At 43.1% G+C, this 15328-nt stretch overlaps 1 protein-coding gene across 3 annotated transcripts in view; it reads right to left on the bottom strand.

Annotated features, from left to right (window-relative positions):
* Positions 1-15328, bottom strand: part of LOC126297755 (uncharacterized MFS-type transporter C09D4.1-like) — a 64386-nt gene that overhangs the window by 22632 nt on the left and 26426 nt on the right. For all 3 annotated transcript variants that reach the window (XM_049988929.1, XM_049988928.1, XM_049988930.1), the window contains 2 exons: positions 10142-10344; positions 8396-8499 (listed from right to left, as the gene is read on the bottom strand). In XM_049988929.1, the coding sequence (XP_049844886.1) occupies positions 8396-8499; positions 10142-10344 (307 nt within the window). The remainder of the gene's footprint in view (positions 1-8395; positions 8500-10141; positions 10345-15328) is intronic.

Genomic DNA, 15328 nt, shown 5'->3' on the forward strand with positions numbered 1-15328 from the left:
GTTCGCCGATGACATTGTTATCCTGTCAGAGACGGCAAAGGACTTGGAAGAGCAGTTGAACGGAATGGACAGTGTCTTGAAAGGAGGATATAAGATGAACATTAACAAAAGCAAAACGAGGATAATGGAATGTAGTCAAATTAAATCGGGTGATGCTGAGGGAATTAGACTAGGAAATGAGACACTTAAAGTAGTAAAGGAGTTTTGCTATTTAGGAAGTAAAATAACTGATGATGGTCGAAGTAGAGAGGATATAAAATGTAGACTGGCAATGGCAAGGAAAGCGTTTCTGAAGAAGAGAAATTTGTTAACATCGAATATAGATTTATGTATCAGGAAGTCGTTTCTGAAAGTATTTGTTTGGAGTGTAGCCACGTATGGAAGTGAAACATGGACGATAACTAGTTTGGACAAGAAGAGAATAGAAGCTTTCGAAATGTGGTGCTACAGAAGAATACTGAAGATAAGGTGGATAGAGCACGTAACTAATGAGGAGGTAAGGAATAGGATTGGGGAGAAGAGAAGTTTGTGGCACAACTTGACTAGAAGAAGGGATCGGTTGGTAGGACATGTTTTGAGGCATCAAGGGATCACAAATTTAGCATTGGAGGGCAGCGTGGAGGGTAAAAATCGTAGAGGGAGACCGAGAGATGAGTACACTAAGCAGATTCAGAAGGATGTAGGTTGCAGTAGGTACTGGGAGATGAAGCAGCTTGCACAGGATAGAGTAGCATGGAGAGCTGCATCAAACCAGTCTCAGGACTGAAGACAACAACAACAACAACAACAACTATTTACGACATGGATTTTTACCTATGTGAGCGGACATGTATGATCCAGTTTTCAGAACTACGCAAGGCCGCTACCGGAGGTAAAACTGTGTATTACAAGTACTAAGGACTAAAAGGTTAAAATCGACTGATGTTTTCATGGCATGAGTAGAACCTGCGACACTAGATCAGTGGCGGCTTGCAGGAGCACACGTAGGTAACTAGTCAACAAAATTTTACAACTAGGGGATAAAAATTAAAAATAATAAACAAACAAACAAACAAGAAGCTAGCGTAACACTCAGGACATGAGATTATAACAGAACGTGAGCCAAACGCTGAACAAATTCGCACACCAATTTGAAGACCGTCGGGCTGTGGCAACGCTCAGTTTAGTTGTTTTTATTCCGGTCGCCGCAGTCGAGGATGTAAATGACGGGCTGACTCTCAGCTTAATATTACACACACAGTGAAGAGAATAAAACACGAAAATACACAGCACAGAAAATACACTACATACCGACTGGTGGAGCATGTGAGACGTTTTCCTTCACGGGTAATGATGGCAGACTGAGAGGGCCCAAGTCTGGAAACTGTCGCAGGGTAGTGAGATGGTTGACAGTACGATGATTTTTCATGTTGGGTACTGTCAACCAACCAGTTTGGATGGAGAAATCTCCAACATCCTTGGCGCTGTCGTAATTGTGCCTGTCACTCCCTGGGGAAAGGGTAGCTGATTTTGGAACTCAAAGCTGATCAGGCCGTAACGCAGGCAGATTTAGATAAGCTGAGAGCTGCAGTTGGCAGCAGTAAAGTTAGGGATAGGACAGATGACTTGGCCGTGATGTAATCGGCCAGATCAGGTAACAGCTTTATTGCTTTGGAGACTGTAGGCAAAAGTGCTCTGACAACCCAAGGAGTCAAGAACACTCTGTCGAAACAGGGGAAAAATTGTAAGCCAAGGTTAGTAACAGTCAGAGCACTAAAAATGTCGTTGAAGTCCTGCAAGGGAGTAGCCATGGGAAGGGAAGGTCCAAAATCATAGATAATTGCCTGGGCATGGGAATACGAGGTACTTAGTATTTTCAACTAAGTGCAGGGCTCAGCAATTTCAGCTATGATTTAGGTTCTCTGAGGAAATATCTCGGTAAAGAAGATCGTATAAGGTTTATTCAGGGCGCAAGAAAAAGTTTCGGTCATAAAGTGAACTACGCAATTGAAGAAGGCATCCGGCGCATCGCTTGGAACGCTCCTCACAGCAATGCGAAGATTTTGTTACCCTCTGAGCGATATGACGAGCACTGAATGGATGAAGCGCTCCGTCGAATGTGTAAATGCAGAGCTTCATCAGTCACTCACTAGACTGCGGCATTCGCACGTGGGTGTGATCAAAAAATCGCCCCTCATACTGACACACCACATATGGCATTGTTTACATCTGAAGTTTCCGGGAAGAGATTACTAGCACGACTAATTTCCAGAAGTATTCAAAATAACCATATCTGTTCAATTCTTGTGATTTCCAGCTTTTTAATTAGGCCTTTTTTAAGCTAAATGTTTCCATGAGACAGAGCTAACGAATAACTAGACACACATTTGTAACACTAAAGGAAGAAACAAAATACTGCAGCTTGGACAGAACAAAGGCTAACAATCATAATACATTTGCACTTTTCCATCAAACATAAGAAGCTTGATCAATAAGAAAAATGAACTTGTCGTATCACTACAGGTAAATTAAAAATATAAACGTGTTTCTACAGATGTTCTATGCATAAAAGAACATCCTATAGAAGTAAAAGGAAATTTAACAGGTACTTCTGGATGAATACAAGTTAGTATCACATTAGAGCGGGCGTAAAACAAGGATATGTGTATAAAGTGGAATAAAATCCCCATGGAACAGATGTCAGTGAATATTACACTGAACAGCTATTTGAGAGCTGTACTTAATAGACTGATTAACATACAAGACAATAGTTCTGAATGTATATAGATCCCCAACAGGAAATGTTTTAAACTTCATTAAGCAATTCGATAGAGTACGAATAAGGCTTAGTATAAGTTACTGGAAAGTGGCTGCACGTGGAGTGTACAATGTACATTTCACCTCTGATAATCCTGACGGAGGGTGCCTAGAGTTACTGATGTCCATCTTCGATTTGACTCCCACAATAACATTCCCAACAACAACAAAAGGACGCAGTGCACCATGGATTGATAGTTTAAGCTAATCCAATTATTATTAATAAAATAGGTGTGAGAACCATAATAAATGGTTTATGTGACTCAAATTACAGCAATAAGGAAAGGAAAATTTCATATAATTGTAAGTGCTGTCTAAGTTACACTATTCAGAGAAAATTTATAGTATGAAAAAGGGGAGACATTTACCACGGACACACAGTAGATGAGAAATTTAAACGTTTCCTAAAAATCTTATTACAGTTTTCCTTTGCAACGAGTCAATGATATTTACACTGAAAGCTGATAGAAGGAACGGAGAGTTTTACTTAATGCAAAGGATTAACTCTTTTCAAGGCTTAAGAATACATTACAAATAATGTAAATTCTTCAGCATGTCATCAAAAAGGCAAATACAGGTACATTTCCCAAAAAATCAAAACTTCAAGTACAAGGCGAAGAAAATTTGGAATATTATTACGCACGAAACGAATAAATTATCCAACGAGAAAGACCTTAAACTCCCAGATGTCAATAGCAGTGAGACACGTGGTATGACACTAAGATTATTAGCTACAGAATTCTCTGAGTTAATTTTAACAGTAGCCGATAACATGTGAACGAAAAATAGTCCATCGAAACCAGATCCAATTAACTTACTTAGACAGGCAGTGCATACTCCACCAGCAGACATCGTTTCTGCTGAGTCGTCTCTCAGATAGAACACAAAAATCATTAATTCAGTAAAAAGTCGTAAATATTCTAGCTATGATGGTATCAAATTAAAATTACTAAAATTGTGGTCTGACTTCACAGGAAGGGAAGTCAAACGGCGTTCGGAATAAAGACACTTCGGCTGTCACAATTTTATCAGTAAACTGTCGAAGTATTCGTAATGGAGTTCTCGAATTTATTGTCCTCCAGGAAAATTCTCGCACTGAAATTATTCTCAGGACTGAGAGCTAGCTGAAACACGAAGTGAGAAGCTCCAAGATATTTACGGATCGTGGAGCGTATATCAGTAAGACAGATTAGAGGCTATAGGAGGGGGAGTTTTCATTGCAGTTGACAAAAATACAAAAATATTGTCTCTATTGAGGTCGAAGTTGAGTGTGACAGTGAACTCTTCTAGTGGCGTATAACAGACGTAGGTGACACTAAGTTAATTGTTGGATGTTTTTATCAGCCACGCGAATCCGCTGTGGCAGTTCTAGAGTCATTCAAAGAAAGTGTACAATCAATAGCGCGTAAATACCCAGATTATGGAGTACTAGTTGGAGGCGACTTTAACCTATCGCGTATACACTAAGACGTCCATGGATTCATTGCCATTGCGGGGGGAGGGAGGGGGGGGGGGGTACAGACAGACATTCATGCGAAATATTTTGAACACGTTTTCTGAAATTGTCTTCAGTAGCTAGCTCGGCAGCCCACACACAATGGAAATATCTTAGACCTTGTAGCTACAAATAGGCCGGAACACATTGACAATGTCACAATAGGAAAGGGGATTAGCGATCATTATGTCATTATAGCAACTATGATTACGAAAATTAATAAATCAGTCAAGAAGGCCAGAAGAGTATTTCTGCTAGATAGAGCAGATAACCAGTTATTAACATCTTACTTAGAAAGTGAACTGGTGTTACTTAGTTCCGGTAAAATGAATGTAGAGGAATTATGAGCAAAGTTCAAGCAGATTGTAAATCGTGGCCTGGTGACTTATGTGCCTAGTAAGTGGATAAGGGATGAAAAAAACCCACCGTGGTTTAATAAGAAAACTCGGCGGATGCTGAGGAAGCAGAGGCTGCTGCACTCTAGGTTCAAAAAGTGACACACAAATGACGGCAAGCGAAGGTTAGTGGAGGTTCGTGCGTCTGCGAAAAGATCTATGAGCGAAGCATACAAAAACTACCATTGTCATACCTTAGCAAAAGATGTGGCAGAAAACCCGAAAAAATTCTGGTCGTAAGTAAAATCGCTAAGAGCGTCTAGGGATCCTATTCAGTCCCTTGTTGACCAACCTGGTGTGGCAGCTGAAGATAGCAAACCGAAAGCCGAAGTCTTAAATTTCACGTTCAAAAATCTTTCATACGGTATAACCGTACAAACATACCGTCATTTGGCCATCGGACAGACGCCCTTACTGATGACATAGAAATAAGCATACCTGGTGTAGAGAAGCAACTTAAAGAATTGACAATAGATAAATCACCAGGTCCGGATCGAATTCCAGTTCGATTTTACAAAGAGTACTTTACGGCATTGGCCTCTTGCCTAGCTTGCATTTATGGTGAGTCTCTCGCCCAGCAAAATGTCCCAAGCAACTGGAAAAAGGCGCAGGTGACTCTAGTATTCAAGAAAGGTAAAAGAACGGACCCGCAAAATTACAGACCAATATCCATAACTTCTATTCGCTGCAGAATCTTTGAACACATTCTCAAATCGAATATAATAAACTTTGTTGAGGCTAAGAAGCTTATGCCCACAAATCAGCATGGTTTTAGAAAGCATCGCTCGTGCGAAACTCAGTTTGCCCTTTTCTCATATGATATACTGAGAACTGTGGATGAAGGGCAATACGCAGATTCCATATTTCTATGTTTCTGGGTAGCATTTGACACGATGCCCAATTGCAGGCTGTTAACGAACGTATGAGCATATGGAATAAGTTCACAGATATGTGAATGGCTCGAACACTTTTAAATAATAGAACACGGTATTTTGTCCTCGATGGTGAGAGTTCATCAGAGACAAGGTCTTTGTCAGGAGTACCCAATGGAAGTGTGATAGGACCACTGTTGTTCTCTATATACATAAATGATTTGGAGGACCGGGTGGGCAGCAATCTGTGGTTGTTTGCTGATGATGCCGTGGTGTACGGAAAGATGGCGAAGATGAGTGACTGCAGGAACATACAAGACGGCTTAGACAAAGATTCCAGTTGGTATGATGAATGACAGCAAACCCTAACTCTGAGAATACGTAAGTTAATGCGGCTGAGTAGGAAGAACAGACCTGTAATGTTCAGATATTGTATTACTAGTGTTAGCCACCGTTAGGTGGCTAGCAGAGTATGTTGTACATGTAGATGAGTTTGCAACAGAAGTGCTGATCCATAATCCCCAGGCTTGTTACTCTTTTTATTTAGTCATAGAAGCGTCGGTGACGAGTAACTCCTACGTTTCTCTTTTTAGTATTTTAATTGTGCTTCTTTTAGCCAATCGCAACGCCTTAATAACATGTTAATGCAATTGCAGTTGTACCGGAATCCTCACACACAATGTATAGGGCTACAATTATTGAACTACATGAAAAAAGATGCAAATTAATTACAAACTACGATGTGCACACACTTTATTCAACATGTAAAAGTCACTACAGATATTCGGATTGAGGTCATGACATGTTCGATATGCCTGCCGTCATTGGTGATGGTGTAGCGCAGACGAATAACGAAATTCTGCATTATACGCTGAAGTGTCGGAATATCGATGCTGTCAGTGACCTCATGAATGGGTATTTTCAGCTCAGCATTGGTTTTGGGGTTATTCTGTACACCTTGTCTTTAATATAGCCCACAAAAAAGAGCCGGATGTGTTCAGGTCCGGAGAATATGGTGGCCAATGGAAGCCCATGCTAGCGGGCTCTGGATATCGCAGAGCCAGAACGTGGTCCCCAAAGTGCTCCTCTGGGACAGTAAACACTCTCCTGCTTCGGCAGGATCGAGCTCCGCCTTGAATGAACCACATCTTGTCCAAATCAGGATCACTTTGGATAATGTGAATGAAATCCTCTTCCAAAACTTTCCCGCACCATTCAGTAGTCACCGTGCAATCAAGGAATATCGCACCGATTATTCCGTGACTGGACATTGCAACCAAATAGTCACCCGATGAGGGTGAAGAGACTTTTCGATCCCGAAATGCGGATTCTCAGTTCCCCAAATGCGCCAATGTTACTTATTGACGAACTCATCCAAATGAACGTGGGCTTCGTCGCTAAACCAACCCATGAAGTCGCATACTAATTCCCATCATTCACCGCAGCCAGCCATACAGTTCGAACTTCTTAATGCAAACTATTCAGAAGTTATGACGATGTTACTTCATATAGTTCAGTAATTGCCACCCTGTACAAGCAACTGAGGATCCTACAGGTCAATAGCTTATGGAGAAGCTCATTGTCAGGATAAAATAAAAACAAAAGTGAAATTTCTTCACTTATGTTCGCGAAAAAACTCATACATTCTCTTTTCACGAGCTACCAGCTGCTAGAAAAGAATACATTATTCCATTGAAAAAAATGTAGTAACTCTAAAATCGAGATAGATAAGGGAGTTTCGCATATTAGCCAAATAGAAAAACGTTCCCTTCTTTGAATGCTTTTATTTGAGAAAAAATAGTTTCGATATCTGCTACCGTGTATGAAATATGATGGACGTTACGAACAGCTCACTCTCTCTGTAGGCGCACTGTATACACTACTGGCCTTTAAAACACCACGAAGATGACGTGCTACAGACGCGAAATTTAATCGACAAGAAGAAGAGGCTGTGATATGCAAATTATTAGCTTTTCAGAGCATTCACACAAGTTTGGCGCCGGTGGCGACACCTACAACGTGCTGACATGAGGAAAGTTTCCAATCGATTTCTCATACACAAACAGCAGTTGACTGGCGTTGCCTGGTGAAACGTTGCTGTGATGCCTCCTGTAAGGAGGAGAAATGCGTACCATGACGTTTCCGACTTTGATAAAGGTCGGATTGTAGCCTATCGCGATTGCGGTTTATCGTATCGCGACATTGCTGCTCGCGTTGGTCGAGATCCAATGACTGTTAGCAAAATATGGAATCGGTGGGTTCAGCAGGGTAATACTTTCCCAACGGGTACATTGATAGTACGTCCCACACTAATTTCAGGGGCTATTTCGCGCAGTGTTGCTTGTCTGTTAGCACTGACAACTCTACGCAAACACCGCTGCTCTCGGTTGTTAAGTGAAAATTGTCGGCCACTGTGTTGTCCGTGGTGAGAGCTAATGCCTGAAATTTGTATTTATCGATGTTCTCTTGACACGGCGGATGCTGGAATACTGAGTTCCCAAACGATTTTCGAAAAAAATATCCCATGCGTCTAGCTCTAACTACCATTCCGTGTTCAGAGTCTGTTTGTTCCTGTCGTGCGGCCATAATGAAGTCGGAAATCTTTTCTTATGTAACACCTGAGTGCAAATGACAGCCCCGCCAATGCACTACCCTTTTATACCTTGTGTAGGCGATACTACCGCAACTGTATACCCACATATCGCTATCCGATGAGCTTTGTTACCTCACTGTAATACAAACACGTTCTGCACATGCACACATGGACACAAAAGTACTGAAAATGAGGTTAAGAAACGCTTCTGAATTAAGTAATGGCTGTTGCTGATGTGAGCCACCTGAATCTGCGTGTTCTGTCCAAGATGAATCCACAGATGACGGCTCCCACTGTTCCTCCGATGATGAGCACAAGCCCCACGGTGCCAGCGAACTCTTCACCATTCTGAAACGAAATGGGATGAACAACATAAAAAGTATCCACATACATGTGCTGAGTGCGAGAATATCTATTGAAGTTAAAATTCACACCAACATCAAGCCCTGTTACTCACTCATTTTACATTGTGGAAGATTATCTTAGTGCCGAGAGCTGCGAGGAATTTTGGCGAAGAGTCTTGGGCCGGAGTATGGACTCTAAGCGTGTAGTCGGGGTAAAGATATTAAAATGGATGTAAATTAGTTAGTAACAGGAGAGAGACGAAATGATATAGCGAGTGATTTACGCAGACTGCATCTTACGTAAATTATTTCAAACAACTGGAAGAATTTATTGGTGGTAATTGACTTCTGTGAGTGAAAGTTTTAACCGTGATTTCAACAGTATGGATGAAAGAGCTAGGAACCATAGTGAATGGTATTTGATAATAATCTCCAAAAGCGTTATGTAACTTGAACTGTTACTATCCATTATTTTCCCAGACAGTAAGAGTATACAAACCCATAATAATACGTTAACCGTTGACGAATTCGTTAGGACACACGGTCATTGTTAGAAGCGAATACGACCAAAGGATGTGAGCTCTCCCACTAATTAAACAGTCTGATTGCCGAATATTAATTAACTTGAGATAAAAATTGACCAGTAAGTCAAAGAGTGGTACAAGAACTATACAAGCTTTCCAGTTAAATTTATGAAACTAGCGAAGTTCCAATAGATTTTCAAAAGTATGTTGTGATTATGCTTCCAAAGACAGCAAAAGTGGACAGATGTGAAAATTACCTCACAATCAACTTAGGGTCACATTGTTAAAGCGGAGTTTTCTTTAATTCCCTGACCATCTCTTAGCCTTATGTACGATATTTTTCTAATATGGCAGTATTACACCCCAACGTTGAATAAATAGTCACAACAGTAATTTATCCTAGAACTGAACAAACAACTGAGAGCAGATTAGGAGAGGGCCATTTTGGTTTTAGGATACCTAATATTAACACCAAATTTAATACTGCAGTTACGAAACAAAGAGGGTTCTAACTGAAGATAATAAACATCTGGAGCCACTGATATACGTTACCCCCACGCACACCATCTTCAGTTCTGACACTGACATGGACTTGTTGTTCCTTTGATTCTGTAAATAACGACGCATAGTCCCCATTTTATTTAGAATTTTTGACCTCTATTCCAGTAAAATCTCATTTTCATCTTAGCAATACTCAGGATATTGTCTGTTAGACGCGGCTTATAGGAAGGTTTTTGTATTCGAGAAGGGAGCGATTCCATAATTTATTTCGCAAAGCAGTTTTCTACCTTTAGCAGTGCCCGACATAAACAGATTTTAAAGTGTTTTATTCTAAGGAACGCCTAATGGAAGTGGTCTGAGTGCCATGGTTGGATGTACTAGAAAGATGCTGTAGAAGGGAAGTGCGGGTCAATGACCTATAGTGTGATAGGGTGTATCGTATGATAATTTCGAATTACGTACTTATAAGACTTCCCTTGTAATAAGTATAGAGTTACTAGATATGTTGGGAAAGGCAGAGCCGTGATTTTGATAAGGTTTTAGAAGGCCAGAGGTTTTAGGAAGATTTTATTGAACCCTTTCGCCGATTCCCATTAAGAAAAAGGCAGCAATGTTACTGACCTCGTAATAAGTCAGAATGACAGGGTTAAGGAGCGTGGCGAAGGCGTTGAGCACAGCGTAGCTTAAGCTGAAGGCCGAAAGCAGGACGAGGAAGTTGCACATGTGCAGCAGGCGGCGCACGACGGACAGCACCCTGTCCGGCGCCGCGTTGGCTCGGTCAAGCGCCGCGCTGCTCGGCGGAGTTGGTGGCCTGCTCCTGAAAACTGAAAATCAGTGAAACACTACATGCTCTCTGTTCGTTATATCTAATATCGCTCTCCTCCTAGTCTTTATGGGGTCGACACGGAACTTTTTTTCGTGGATCTATTCTTTAATGGCTCACGAATTTTCATCACTTACATCTGTAAGTACTTATTCGCCCCTAGTCCTCTGATACGAGGTCGTTCTCAGTATTGCCGACGTTCCTTTCCTTCACTTTTCCCTTCCTTCCCTCTGCTTTTCAGTTTCGACAGCTTTTGTGATAAATAGCATAATGGTAAAGATTTTATCTCGTAATATGCTCAGAGGAAGGAAGGTAAGTCAGAGGCTAAGAGTCCATTGACACCAAGCCAACCATAAACGGAAGAACAGCTCAACGACCGTGGCATTTCTAAATGTGACAAGTCTACAATCTTCTGAACAGATTTAAGGAAAGCGCAGCACTCCTCGGGAAATAGGATCAAATCCCTATCTGGTCATACTAAATTCCACTATTTCTCCTTCAGATGAATGTTGAGATTATCCCTACAGCAAGTTAGACCATATGATTTCTCTGTTCCTGTGCAGCTTGACTAGATTCTCCCACTGACGACGCTGAAGAGACTGTACATCTATATCTGCATCAATATCCATACTCTGAAAACCACTGTGCAGTGCATGGGAGATAGGAGAGGCTATGACCCATTTTACCAGTTATCAGGGCTTCTTTTCGTTACATTCACTAAAGGAGCACGGGAAGAATGGCTGTTTAAATGTCCCTTTACGCGCTCTAGTTACTCTAATCTTGTCCTCGCCATCCCTATGGGAGCGATATGTAGGGGATTTGTAGTATATTTCTATAGTTTTCATTTGAAGCCAGTTCTTGAAACCTTGTAAGTAGGTTTTCTTAAGATAGTTTACGACTATCTCCAAGAGTCTGCCATTTCAGTTTGCGTTTCTTCAACATCTCTGTGACACTCTCCCGCGGATCAAAGAAACCTGTGACCAATCGTGGTGACTTTCTCTGTATACGTTAAATCCATCCTGTTAGTCCTATTCTGTGCGGATCTTATACACTAGAGCAGTATTCTAGGACAGATTGTGCGAGTGATCCGTAAGCAATCTGCTTTGTAAACGCATTGTGTTTCCCTAGTATTCTACCAGTTAACCGAAGTCTGCTACCTGCTTTACCCGCAGTTGAACCTGTGTGATCGTTCCATATCATGTCCCTACAGAGTATTATATCTAGGTATTTGCATGAGTTGACGGAATGCAGCTGTGACTCAGTGAAATAATAGTAATAGAATATTACGTTTCTTCGTTTTGTGAAGTGCAAAATTCTACATTTCTGAACATTTATAAAGCATGTTGTCAATCTTTCCACCACTTCGAAATGTTTTCAAGATCTGACAGAATATTTGCGCAGCTTCTTTCGTACTGTGCTCCCTTATAGATAACTGTACCATCTGCAAAAAGTCAGAGGTTACTATTAATATTGTTTGCAAGTTCATTAATATACAACATGAATAGCAAGGGACGCAACACACTTCCCTGGGGCACACCCGCGAAGTTACTTCTACATCTGTCGATGACTCTTCATCCATGACAACTTCTTGCGCCTTTCCTATGAAAAATTCCTCAATCTGGTCTTGATACCCAATACGATCGTTTTTTTTTTTTTTGTGGTAAGGTCTAATGGGACCAAACTACTAAGGGCATCGGTCCCTAAGCTTATGCACTATTTAATCTAACTTAAAGTAACTTACGCTAAGGACGATACACACACACACACACCCGTACCCGAGGGAGGACTCGAACCTCCGAAGGGGGGAAGCCGCGTGGACCGTGACAATACGCCTAATACCGCGCGGCTACCCCGCGCGCCGATCGTTCTTTTGATTGTATTCATGTTGGGTTTCTAGCCGGAACATATTGTCATCTGTACACAATATTTCGGCGGTCCACCTGGTCCCTATGTTCAGATGAATAGACCCTCGCACTAACTCACCGGAATTGAAATCAAACACGCCCACGCCGCAGCGGCTCCTTCATGCACCGACCGGGGGTCCACCGCGCGTGCGCGAACATAACTGTAGTCTAACACAAGGCACAACAGCGGCACCTTGGACACCACTGAGTTGGTACGATGGATGACATTGGTAAAAAGAGCTTATGCCATTTCAGTTGCATATAGTTTAACACAAGCACTAGATCATCTAAAAGCTGTGTTCAAGCAGAAAGGCTAAACTGACAGTCAGATCCGCCGTGCTCTACATATTGGACCTTCGCGGGTGCTAAAAGAAGATACGAGCAAATCGGTGGCATTCCTACCTTTTGCGGGGAGCATATATTCAAAAATACGAAGAATTTTAAAGAAAGTTGATATTAAAATTGTATTCCGTCCGCCAACTACACTCCTGGAAATGGAAAAAAGAACACATTGACACCGGTGTGTCAGACCCACCATACTTGCTCCGGACACTGCGAGAGGGCTGTACAAGCAATGATCACACGCACGGCACAGCGGACACACCAGGAACCGCGGTGTTGGCCGTCGAATGGCGCTAGCTGCGCAGCATTTGTGCACCGCCGCCGTCAGTGTCAGCCAGTTTGCCGTGGCATACAGAGCTCCATCGCAGTCTTTAACACTGGTAGCATGCCGCGACAGCGTGGACGTGAACCGTATGTGCAGTTGACGGACTTTGAGCGAGGGAGTATAGTGGGCATGCGGGAGGCCGGGTGGACGTACCGCCGAATTGCTCAACACGTGGGGCGTGAGGTCTCCACAGTACATCGATGTTGTCACCAGTGGTCGGCGGAAGGTGCACGTGCCCGTCGACCTGGGACCGGACCGCAGCGACGCACAGATGCACGCCAAGACCGTAGGATCCTACGCAGTGCCGTAGGGGACCACACCGCCACTTCCCAGCAAATTAGGGACACTGTTACTCCTGGGGTATCGGCGAGGACCATTCGCAACCGTCTCCATGAAGCTGGGCTACGGTCCCGCACACCGTTAGGCCGTCTTCCGCTCACGCCCCAACATCGTGCAGCCCGCCTCCAGTGGTGTCGCGACAGGCGTGAATGGAGGGACGAATGGAGACGTGTCGTCTTCAGCGATGAGAGTCGCTTCTGCCTTGGTGCCAATGATGGTCGTATGCGTGTTTGACGCCGTGCAGGTGAGCGCGACAATCAGGACTGCATACGACCGAGGCACACAGGGCCAACACCCGGCATCATGGTGTGGGGAGCGATCTCCTACACTGGCCGTACACCTCTGGTGATCGTCGAGGGGACACTGAATAGTGCGCGGTACATCCAAACCGTCATAGAACCCATCGTTCTACCATTCCTAGACCGGCAAGGGAACTTGCTGTTCCAACAGGACAGTGCACGTCCGCATGTATCCCGTGCCACCCAACGTGCTCTAGAAGGTGTAAGTCAACTACCCTGGCCAGCAAGATCTCCGGATCTGTCCCCCATTGAGCATGTTTGGGACTGGATGAAGCGTCGTCTCACGCGGTCTGCACGTCCAGCACGAACGCTGGTCCAACTGAGGCGCCAGGTGGAAATGGCATGGCAAGCCGTTCCACAGGACTACATCCAGCATCTCTACGATCGTCTCCATGGGAGAATAGCAGCCTGCATTGCTGCGAAAGGTGGATATATACTGTACTAGTGCCGACATTGTGTATGCTCTGTTCCCTGTGTCTATGTGCCTGTGGTTCTGTCAGTGTGATCGTGTGATGTACCTGACCCCAGGAATGTGTCAATAAAGTTTCCCCTTCCTTGGACAATGAATTCACGGTGTTCTTATTACAATTTCCAGGAGTGTATTACCAGAGCTCTGCTGGGCTCAGTGAAGGATGATTTGTGTTTGCGAAAGAGCGGGGTCTACAAGATTCCCTACCATTGCGGAAAAGCCTATACTGAACAAACGATTCATACGATTCAGGATCATTGCGTGGAGCATCATCTCGACACGCATTTATTTCAGCCAGAAAAAAACTGCAGTGGCGGAAGATTGTCTTATGAAGGACATAAAATGTTGTACTATGAGACACAAGTGGTTGCCCCTGTGTAACGGTATTGGGACCGTGTAGTGAAATAAGTCATTGAAATCCGGCTTTATGACAATATTATAAACAGAGATAAGGTGTATCATTTAAGTAAGAGTTGGAACCCTGCTCTGCTTGACATTAAAAAGCAACGGTCCTTGTTTCGGTCATCAAAAGCTGTCAATCGCCTTTGATATCGATTTATCGTTTCCGGGAGCTTTCACCACTGGTGCGCTGTTGTGCCTTGAGCTAGAGTACAGTTATGTTCGCTCATGCGCGGTGTATAAGGGAGCCGCCGCGGAGTGTTTGATTTCAGTTCCGGCGAGTTAGTACGACGGCCTACTCAACTGAAGATGGTGGCCAGGTGGATCGTCGAAATATTGTTTCCAGATGACGATATGTACCGTCTGGAGACCCGAAATGAATACAGCCAATTATTACACAGGAAAGTTTAAGGAGCCACGATCGTTCTTTTGGTAATAAGCGCAGGTGTGGTACCGAGTCAACTGCTTTTCGGAAATTAAGAAACACTGCATCTATCTGACTGCCTTGATCCAAGGTTTTCAGTCTGTCGTCTAAGAAAAGTGAGATTTGGGTTAAATGATCGATGTTTGCAAAATCCATGCCAATTGGCATGGAGGATTTCATTATCTTAGAGATATCTTATTCTATTTGAGCTCAGAATATGTTTTAAGTTTCTGCAACAAATGGATGACGAGGGTATTTGACAGTAGCTTTGTGGATAACTTCTGACACCCTTCTTGAAGTTGGGTGTGACCTGTGTTTTCTTCCAACTACTAGGCACTGTTTCCTAATCGTGAGATGTACGATAGATTATGGTTAACAGAGGGGCTAACTCAGCAGCAAATTCGGTATAGAAGCTGACACGGATTCTATCGGGCCCTGGGGCTTTGTTGAAATTCAACGATTTCAGCTGATTATCAACGCCACT

The sequence above is a fragment of the Schistocerca gregaria genome, chromosome X (assembly GCF_023897955.1).
Source record: "Schistocerca gregaria isolate iqSchGreg1 chromosome X, iqSchGreg1.2, whole genome shotgun sequence".
In the NCBI taxonomy this organism is placed as follows: domain Eukaryota; kingdom Metazoa; phylum Arthropoda; class Insecta; order Orthoptera; family Acrididae; genus Schistocerca; species Schistocerca gregaria.